The 11,411-nt window shown below is 37.7% G+C and overlaps 1 protein-coding gene across 1 annotated transcript in view; it reads right to left on the minus strand.

The window, feature by feature from the left end:
* Window positions 1-11,402, minus strand: part of Osp (myosin phosphatase Rho interacting protein outspread) — a 168,181-nt gene extending 156,779 nt beyond the window's left edge. The window contains 2 exon segments of the mRNA XM_070311512.1: window positions 8,589-10,231; window positions 11,333-11,402. Of these exon segments, the coding sequence (XP_070167613.1) occupies window positions 8,589-8,732 (144 nt within the window). The 5' untranslated portion in view covers window positions 8,733-10,231; window positions 11,333-11,402.
* Window positions 11,403-11,411: the final 9 nt, after the last annotated feature.

Consider the following 11,411-nt stretch of genomic DNA (forward strand, 5'->3'; position numbering starts at 1 on the left):
GAACTCCGAGGAGGATGAATGCACCGTAAGACGGCGATCCACCTCATCGTCGTTACCTCCATTCACTAGAAACAATCTATAGGCAGTTTCATTTGGCGTCGTCGTCAACCCGGCTTTTCTCCTTCTCCCTCTCTCTCTCTCTCTTTCTCTTTTCTTTCTCTTATACGTACCGTTACGACTGGCTGTCCGCCTTTCAGTAATTCTCTGTCTTTTTGTAACAACGCGTTAGGGATGAGAATGGTCACTCTCGGTTCGTCGTCGATCGTGATTACGGATCGCAAAAAGCTCCATTCGTGCCACGATGGAATCATAATGGACCATTTAATTAATTTCTTCGTCGCCATCTCTTTCTATTTATATATTTACGCCGTCGTCAATTTCGATCTCCCAGTATTTTCTAGTCAGTATAGAAAATGTGCGCGTGAATGAAAAATTTAGATAATTATGTCATCGGAAAAAATCCGTTTTCAAAAGTTGATCTATACGTCACACTAGTCCGCTATTTAATTCATTATTATAAAAACGCGGAGGAAATGTGCGCTATTAGCGTTACATGTACGACGTGTCAACGTCAAGGGTAAGTAGCGAATAAACGTGTCGCAAACGCAGCTTAGCGAAAAGAAGAGCGATGAAGCAGCTCTAACGTCTATCTAAGTGTAATAGCGATTTATCGTGCCCTTCCATCCCGATGTAAAATCAACGGCGTACATAGAGATATTCGCTTTATCTCGTCGCCGGAATGTTTCAGCTTGTAATTGAAACGGCGATTCTCAAAGTCCGTGCTCCCGAAGGCGTGAAACAAATACGCATCGAGATTGAGCGAGCGATACGCGATATATATATATATATATATACATATATACCGCCGGAGATAACAGTACTTTGCTTATGGCTGACGTCGTCGTTTTCCAACTAAATATACGGCTAACAATGGGCAGGTTATGCATGCGGAACGGATAAAGTTTCGACCGACCGGCACGTAAGATCAGAATAAATTACAAACTAGTCCGAGTCCCATAAATTATAAATACCGTATTAAAATATGAAAATATGAATAAAACAATATATATATATATGCAATTGTTTTTTAAATGAATCGTTAATAAAGAGATTTCTGCGTATTTTATCTTCTTTCTTATATTTCAATTATATATTTTACTCTTTATACTCTGAAACGTCATCCTTAATAAATGATGTAAAAAGATTTATAAAAATTGTTCGTTAAATGGTATAATTAAAATTTCTCAGACAAGACAAGTTTCTTCGAAGGGAAATAATTGTATGAATAAATTTTGTACGAGATAATTCGTATCTCGCGTTCAATGTCATTGTTTAAAGGTTTTTCTTTAATCTCGGGGCTGAAACGTGATGCTATTATTTATTTCGACGCTGCCGAAAGTTCTCCGCGATGACAAGCCTAAAATTCTTACCGCACGTATCGACGGCTCTCTGCCTATACGCCCGATGCGCTCTTTAAAACGTAAACACCATGTAATTTTAACACCGTATAAATTCGTGGCGACTATTATTACGCGCATAGTATCGAGCAATCCAATCCTACGCGTCTCGATTACGGTAACGCACATTTTTCGGGACGCTCGTATGATATTCAAGTCATCGCGCTTACAAATTTCAACGGCTATCCCCTCGCAGGAATTCTTCGCCACAGGTTTCGATCTACGTGTCAGATAAATAAAAACCGTCGCGAGCTCAAAGATTTCTGTTAAATATTCGACGGGGTTTATCTCTTTCTCTCTCTCTCTCTCTCTTACACTTGGACGTCTATTCCAAATATTTTTAATAATTAAAAAAAAAACTTTACGCCGTACAATGTGTATATGTTATACGAAACAATTACTTAAAATAATTAGATATTTTGCCAAGATACATGTTTATTATTTAACGATATTTTTTTTAACCCTGTACGATATGATGATATTTTTGTGTAAGGCGAATACGACATATATATATATATATATATATATATATATATATATATATATATATATATATGTGTGTGTGTGTGTGATCTTTATCGTTTATATTAATAATTTCTGGTAATCGCGACAAAAGCAGCGGATGCGTTTGGAGAGAAATTTATATTCTGCAAGCACGCGGATATCTGCATTATCTCGTATTGTACGTATATTATACGTGTACGTAGATATAATCACGAAATCGTAAATATCATAGGGAATGTTTCGAGTCATGTCGAATCACTGAACATCTCGCTTACTCAATTTACAATCATGTATGTTGTAAGGTTATCGTCTCTCGATAGCTATCGTTTTGTACTTGTATAACGGTAGAATAATTTTCTAAATGCATATGTGTACGTTACTTTAAAAATATTCATAGTAAATAAATGCGGAATTTTTAATTCTCGGATCAAAATTCAACAAAATTAGCTAATATTCATTATAAAAATTAAATATAGGAATTAAGAATAAAAATAATGCTTATAGAAATGACACGCGAAATCAATGTGAATAGCGTTAACGCATCATGTGTCTACATCTCAATAGGATCACGTGTATCTGCAAATGTAATCGATAGCATTTATCTTTGTTCATCGGGGGATAAATTGTTGTCGAGTGACAGAGTGACGTTTTCGTGTAATCGTTATTACAATCTCGCAAAGTGTGCAAATCTCGCGTGAGCGAGCAGATTGAAATACACAGCCTCGAATTTTATAGCTTTGCCCGTAACTTTTCTTAAGCCAAAGACTTTAGCGTCTTACGGTTTTCGTAAAGATCGGTAGTAGTCGATGCGCGGTATTACTTTAATTAAGACCACCAATGCGTATCCCCTTAACAATATTAATTAAAACGTCGTAAAGAGTTTTTTTTCGTATGTATTTAATTACCAATTAAATCCATCGAATACCGTGAAGAAAACCCTACGGATCCTGACGACAAAAATTATTCCCCAGCAGAGGAAAAAAAATTCGGTCTCTCTCGGACCGAAATGAAAACTTGATTGCGTATCGGGCGCGTTATCGTAAAAATACACAGACAATAAACCGAGAATTATCTCGGCCGCAACTGGAATGTTAATTCGCGTAACCCCTTCTTTACCTTGTTCGCGTCTCTCGAACAAGAGTTTTTGTAATAAAGTTTCGCGATAAACACGAGATAAAAAGAATGTTATATGGAACAACATTCCGCTACGATATAGTACGGAATTACGTTTATATACCGTTTGAAAAATACCGTATCACGCTTATCTTTTCGATACATCAGATTTTTGCACTTTGCTCGCCTAATTGATGAATATAATATTTACTCATTCGCTTTTAATCACGGTACAAGTTTTTTCACAATATGCACAATAGCCGAGGCAATGTAAAAAAAAATATACGCCACGATAATATTCGTCACTCGATTGAAGGTAATTAATGGTTTTTCCACATTTCACCAGCGTCTTTAACGTAAGAGTTATCAGCAGGCGTCCAATTTCGTTAGAAGGTGAAATTCCATTCTGAAAGATAGATTGTCGTACGATCCCATCAACGAGACAAAGCGGATAAAGTAGATAAAGGCGAGAATGAAAAAAAAAATCGCGAATCGCGAAGAATCCGGAATTTCTCTATTGATTTAGGTATCGTGTACGCAAGTCGATCGGGTTACATATACTAGTATCGCTAAATTGGTAAACAAGATTGCTGTGCATATTTTCATAGCGTAAAAAAGATTGCACAACATGATTAATTCGTGTATTAATATAGCATTATTTTCAAATATTATTAAATTAAGCCATTCTAAATGCTCATATTTTGCGATATATATAAATATATATAAATAAAATTAATAAAAATTCATCGGATTTTTGAAATCAATAATCATTAGTCATTAAAGATTCATCAGTCTTTTGAATAGATAATAATTTTTCTACTATAATTAATATACAGTTTCATCAAAGATTGCGGTAGATATAAGAAAAACGAACAATCTTGTTGAAAAAAACAAAACAAGAAATTGATTTAAAAAAAAAAGATATATATATATATATATATATATATATATATATATATATATATATATTGGCCAAAACTGGGAGGAAGCCCGAGGTACCGTAAGACATCTCGGAATCATTTGACCGGATCAAAATTTAAGGTACGTCTTGACCGCGTCTTGAGCCCTCTCATCCCAGAAAATTATTTCTCGAAGGCACTTACAAAGGCGCTCACGAAGAAGTAATCGGATTCTGAAAATACCAAGCTGCACGCCGATAATGGCCGGTCACGAGCGAGTATATATGGCCCAAGGGTCCCTTTAGTCAAGAACGAGAACGTACATACGCGCGTAATAAGAGCGATTTCTTTTGTTAATCGTATTTTCTATCGTACGAAGTACGATTGTATATTCCCGCGGTGTGCCTGCTGAAATTAGATCTCGCGATATACGAATGAGATATGTGAGTCTCTGGAAATATCTCCTTGGGATATAAATGAAAATCAATTCCTTTTCCATTTCTTTTCCCCCGCTAACAATAAGATGCAAAATCTCACGAGCCGATTTACAGGATACAATTTACAGGTTTCTAGGGAATAAATAACGCGATTTGAAATTACGAAAAGATCGATATAACGGCCAACATGAGTGAAGAAACATTGCGTCGCGCGTATGCATACGTTATTTGCGGTCATATGGGAGAGACGGAGAAGAAGATCCCGCGCGGAGAGGCGAGACGGGGCGAATAAACCGATACAGAGATACCGCATCCATGCGAGAGCCGACAGGCCAACAACTCTCGGAGGGGGCCTTCTCCCGTAGGGATGCTGGAGGAAGAGATGGCTGGAATGCACCGAGAACAGGTCGCAAGGCTGCCGACATTCCGAAATTTGCAACGGCGCGAGGACCGGGAAAAAAACAGCTGCGTATTGGCGAACATCGAACGCGCGCGAGCCAACTTTCGCAATCATCTCGTTTTAATCCGTCAATCTTACTTCGAAATACGCGAAATAATAATCTATCGGGATATAAAACTAGAATTAATATAATAATAATTTATATTAAATTTCGATTTACGTGAAACTGAACTATGATCAAATTTGCAAGTATAGAAATAAAATTAAAAAAAAAAAATATATATATATATTTTAAGAATTATTTCAAGAATCTTAGTGAATACGAAGAGAAAGATAACACTTTGATACTTGATCTTTCAATTTTATATCGAAATATATCATATATTGATCGGTCAAAATAAAAATGATATAGATGCAAATAATATTGATTCAATTTTCAATTTAGGTGTATCGTAAAACCAACAATGCAAACTTTGTGCTGGAAAAACTGGAAAAAGATTTAAATAATGAAAATTGAAGAAAGCTGCTTTGGTTATTCTAATACTTGTATTAAGTTTTTAATTTATGCATCTTTTAGAAAAGGTACACGGAATGCAGAATTAATGCTTACGAAGAAAGATTAAATATGATGTATCTAAGCTTTTATTCACGTATGCTGCAGACCGAAGAAATTCGTTTAAAAGCCAATCCGTTGTATCATTGTAAAGAAGTGAAGGTGGAGGTAAAAGATAGCGCGATCAATTTCGACGATTAATGAAGTATTAAAACAAACGGTAAAATGGCGACTGAATATAAAAAGAGACGGGTTTCAAGTGCAGAAAAAATACGCATTTACAAAGCGACAACGATTCCGCTATCATACATTTTCTTCTTTCTGCCCTCGGTACCGTATAGCGTGAATTAATTTTTAACCTTTTTATGGTGTCTCTGTCCCTCCTCTCTTTCCTCTCTCCTTGATTTTTACGAGGCCATTCACTCATCAGCGAAAAGACTTTGCCGTAAATAAAAATTATATACGAGACGAAAAAAGTAGAACTATAAAGATTCCTTTCTCGTTCCGATGTATACGCACACCAGAAGCTGTATTTATATCCCCGATCGTGACGCAGCGATATCTCGCACGCACTTTCGAGTTAAAGAAACGAGAACTTATTAAGCATCGTTATTCTATTCTTATCGGTAGGAAGCACAATTTTACGTTTAATTAATATAATAATACGCGACAAAAACTCCTCCTCTCTTCGAAATTTCAAGGATCGCTTCCAAATTTCTATTGTATTGATTCGACATTAGCTTATGTTTTTATACAACACGGTTAAAAATATCTCATTTTTCATATATATATACAGGGTGTAACAGAGCGCCCGTATCAGCAGTTTTTTGAGGAAACAACGCATTTTCGTGAAAAATGTTTCACGCAAACATTGTAGAGCTCTAAGTGGCGCATTATATAATTAGTACGATCTTGAATAGCACCGTCAAAAGGTCATATAAAAATCACTTTGAATTTTTTTAACGAAACCCCCTATTTTTCATTACGTATTCTTGTAGCTTACCTCGAGAGCTTTCCAAAACACTGTAATAAAGTATTTCTTCATTAAGTACTTTTTGAATTATTTTATATTTTAATCTGACATATTTTGATATATAAAAGATAAAATATTCAGTTTTCGATAATTTTATCGTCTTACTTTTATGTACAGAATAATCAGAGACAAATCAATTAGTGCAAACGAGAAACAAATTGTTTAAAAAAATACATTGTAAATAATTTTCTCAAAAACAATTATTTTTTTTTATACTAATTAAGTTGTCTCATTATTCTGTACATAAAAGTATTACGGTAAGATTATCGAAAACTAAAAATATTTTACGAGATATTTAATTTTTTACATCAAAATATGTCAGATTAAAATATGAAATAACTCAAAAAGTACTTAATGAAAAAAATACTTTATTATAGTGTTTTGGAAAGCTGTCGAGGTAAGCTACAAGAATATGTAATGTCCCTTGACGGTGCTATTCAAGATCATACTAATATTATTATATAATGCGCCACTTAAAGCTATACAACTTTTTCATGAAACATTTTTCACGAAAATGCGTCGTTTCCTCAAAGAACTGCTGATGTTAAGATATACAAGACGGTTTAAAAATATTCTTTTACTACCGAGCAATTTCTCTTTTAACGCGCCAGATTTTACAATACGCTCGCTTGAAACGTGCCCTTAAATCGCCGCGTAATTGTTGCTCGTTATGCGCGTGTGATTATCCTCGACAAAAAAATACGCGCTTACGAAGCAGCGCGAGATCGAAAGCACAGCCTAAACATCAAAACGCTGCGAAAAGAAACCACGTGGCAAGCGACTACGCGACAACGTGACTCTCGACGTAATCGCGTCAAGCGGTAATATTCATCCTGTATGCAAACTCATGCGGGTCTCGCAATCGTTATATTATTTGTCTGAGAAAAAAAATGTCGCGCTATTCCACCATATTCTATCTATTTTCTATGTGCCGGAACTGTCTTCGCCTGTTTGACACTTTATACAAATACGCGACACTCGCGTCAATTACGTAATAATTTAAATGTGACTCGCGCGATAGTGGTCGAAGCGCTAACGGGCTTCGAATTAAATAAACTCTTATTCTTACATCGATCTAGAACGTTATACGTAGCGATAGCTAGGTAAAGTTAATGAACCGCGACTATCGAGGTGCAATCAGGTCGAAAGATGTCGGATGTCATCTTGAGGAACAAATACGGGGGATAAACGAAACGTTGCACGTTGGTCGCCGCGTTGAGTTTGCGAACGACAACTGCAGCGGAACTTACATAACATCAATGTTTTGAGTAACAGGTCCTCCGTTCCTTCTCTCTTCGCTCCTTCTCGAACACAGGAAGGAATTCGAGTATGAACGAGAAGGGACAGAGTTGAGTCAGATGCATGAGAGAGAGAGAGAGAGAGAGAGAGAGAGAGGGGGGGAAAGAAAATTAACTATTTATTATTATCCTAGAATAAGAAAAAGTTCTCTCTCTTTGTTTCTTTCTCTCTATTTAAAAAACCGAAAAGAATATATATGTAAAAATGAAGCAATATACACGAATAAAATACGAAATATATAGGATACCAAAACGATCGGATATATTTGTAATAATATTTTTTGATTAATATCGAATAAATTTTTTTCTAGAGAAAATGTCGACAGACAGATTATTCTTTATCGCAATTTTCCAATTTTTCGCCTCACGTGTCTTGTTAATTGAATTTTAAATTTAATTTCTATTGAAGTAAACTCCACTTAAAGTTAATCGAAAAAGCAATTTTAATTAATTATTATATATTACTAATGCCTTATCTCTTTCGTTAAAAAGAGAATTCCATTTTAAAATTTATCATTACAAAGATTTATCATTACAAAGGGAAGAAGGTCGAAATCAACGCTTTATGATTGTCGTATAATAAATAAATAAATTTATAATAACTCGCTATTAAATTCGTCTTTTTCAATCTTTCAAATACAACGAAAATCTTTCGCATCAATCTAAATAATTACAACTATACATACACAATCATATATATAAATATATATATATATATATATATATATATATATATATATGCGAGCTGGAAAGATAGAGAAGAGGAAGAAAGAAGGAGAGGGGAAAAAGCAGAAGGCGCGCGGTAGCGAAAGAGGAGGAGCCGAAATGAGGACGGGGAAGTGGACGTTACAGAGAAGACCGGAGGTGGGTACGAGTCCGTCAAGCAAAACTCACCCTGTTGCATTCCAGAGCCTCCGCGCTGTGCTCCTCCTTCTGCTTGAAGCAGCTGCTGCACTTGCTCTTGTTGAATATGTTGGGCGCGAACTTCCTGCACTCGGCGCCGGTGCCGCGGACGCCGCCCGCCGTGCCACCCGACATCGCGACACGTGCGAATTAGCCGCGATCGTTGCCGAGACACAGCATCGCCTACCTTCGTCTTTTCTCCGTCGACCGCCGATCTCTGTCCTTCCGGCTTCCGTTCCAGAGCGCCACTCCGGTTTCCTCTCCCACAAATTGTTCGCGCTCACGCGAATGTCACTTTCACGTCGACGCGATCTTTCGGACGCGAGCTCTCTTTCGTCGATGCGAGAGATCTCGTTTAGCGATAACGCACGCACTGCTCTTGACGGAAGCCCCCCCCCCCACCCCCTTACGGGATCGCGAACGTCGAGGTCGTTGACGTCGATCGCGCGACGATGATCTTCCGCGAGATTCACCGCCAGCTGTTCGACGACGCGGTAATGTCAACTCTCGATACGTTTTTCGTCGAAATTGCTCGACGAGAGAGAGAGAGAGAGATCCGCCGAAACACTCGTTCGAAAAACACGTCGGAAGAAAAAAACCACTATTTTGACAATCGCGATACTTTCTCGAATCTTGCTTCGTACGAAAGAAAATTTTCACTCGCGGAAGCGACTCCGCAAACAATGTTCCCAGTTCATTGATCTGAATTGACGCGAAATCCCGCTGATTCTCGTAGAATACGACGGGATCGCGTCACGTGTTTACAATCGCCACCGCCGAACGAGCATAAAAAACATAACCGCGTACGCACCGTTCGTAAACACACTTGCGCGTTTCCTTCATACATACATACATACATATGTATGAATCCCCCTTCGATCGACGCGGCTACGACCTCGCCTCGCTGCTCCGACACTCCTATGGAAGCACGTGGATTTACGAGAAACCCGCTCTCACGTTGTCGAATGTCACGACAGGCCCAACAGCCACCGCTAACACTCGGAGACTCGTGAACGTGTCGCCTGTCGCCTCGACGCAATGCGCGATGTTCACGTCATTGACGTACGTGATCTCGCAATCTCCTAGCGCCACTTCAGGACGTTAGCGAAATTACCGATATCCGCGATTCGTCGCGGACACGTATATCAATCCGCTCGAATATAGCACGTATATCGATACGAGGGAATAGAACTCGGTTTCGCACCCGTATTCACTCCCGGCCGAATGTCACCGCGAGAAGAGAATCCCCCGGACGCGTAATCCTAACCCCGGAATAGGAAGGCGCGCGCGCGCGCGCGCCTGCGATGACAATGACACGATGACACGCGATACGACGCGACGCAACACGCGGCACTTATTTACGACGACGGCACGGCGCGTCGCGCTGCCCGTGACAGTACGCTCGCGCGGACGTCCATCTGCGATCTGGCCCCGTTTCGCTCTATCCGCGCGCTCCGCCACCGCCACGACTCTCTCCCTCTCTCACCCGGCCGACCGCGCAACGCGCTATACTCGCGTAACTACGCGCGACCGCGAATATAGTCCCTCGCCTACGCCAGCGCCATCGTAACGAGCTTGCCGGGAACTTATGATGGATGTTTCGCGCGCACGTTCACTCTTTGCCGCCGACATTCCTGAAATTTTACAATATCTATTTTATTAATAGAAATATTTTTTTATTAATTATATCATTTATCAATGTTTGTTTTAACCGCGTATCAGAGATTAATATATTGAAAATTAAAGAATAAAGAAAAGAATTCGACTGAAATTAGAATGAAATGGGGGAGCTAAAAGTTTATTCAATCTTCAATTTGTAATCTGATACAAACTTTAATCACGTATCTCCCACATTTCGTTTCTTTCCCTTTGTACACCGTCGACGATAAACGCGTTCTATTTTCGATCTCGCGAGATGTAGAAAGCTAGTAAAAGATGCAATTAAATAAGCAGATGGATCGATTGTCTTGTTTACTCATTTTACTCGCACTTTTTATACGCTTCCGTACTCTCTTTCTTTCTTTCCAACGCAAATATTTATTGAATTCTAAATCCAAAAAACTAAACGAAATAAATCGATTTACGTTTCTTTGCTAATGTAACTCGTAAAATGAGCCGCAAAATAAACCTTCCAAATTCGATGTTTAAATAAAGACGGCAATATTCAAACATGACATACGGATGAGAGGCAAAATATATATTATATATTGTATTCGCATATAATATGGCGGCACGACCGCTTTTTACGTTATAATTTAAATAATATCGAGGAAAACAAAATGCAACCATATATTTTGGATTGAGATATCAGTCATATTCTTTAAAATTGTATATTAATCTTTAATAAAAGTTTTAATTTATATATAAGTTCATCTTTCTATATTTTATAGTACGATAATTATATTTCGATTAACAACAATTTAATATGAAAATGAATCAAATTAGCTTAAGTTAGAAATACATATGTGTTTATAAAAAATAATAAAGATTAAAAATTTATATATATATATATACTTCGAATATGTTGCCAGATATATTTCTTGTCGTTTAATATTACTCGAAAGCCAAAGAGAGAGAGAGAGAGAGAAAGAGAGAGCTACATCCCAAATATAATATTTTGCATGTTTATTACGTTGATTTTATATATATTATCATCTATACGTATTTCATTGTCCAAATTAATAGCTTTCCGATACAATTTGAGTACGGACATGCAGGAAAAACGATTCACTTACCTTCTCGAACGGTATTTGTATGAAAACTTGAAACGCGACTCCAACCGTCATTCGATCTTCGAGTACCGCGGTATCCAAG

This window comes from Polyergus mexicanus, unplaced genomic scaffold (genome assembly GCF_030449975.1).
Source record: "Polyergus mexicanus isolate NDT 795.1 unplaced genomic scaffold, iyPolMexi1.0 SCAF_20, whole genome shotgun sequence".
NCBI classification, from domain to species: domain Eukaryota; kingdom Metazoa; phylum Arthropoda; class Insecta; order Hymenoptera; family Formicidae; genus Polyergus; species Polyergus mexicanus.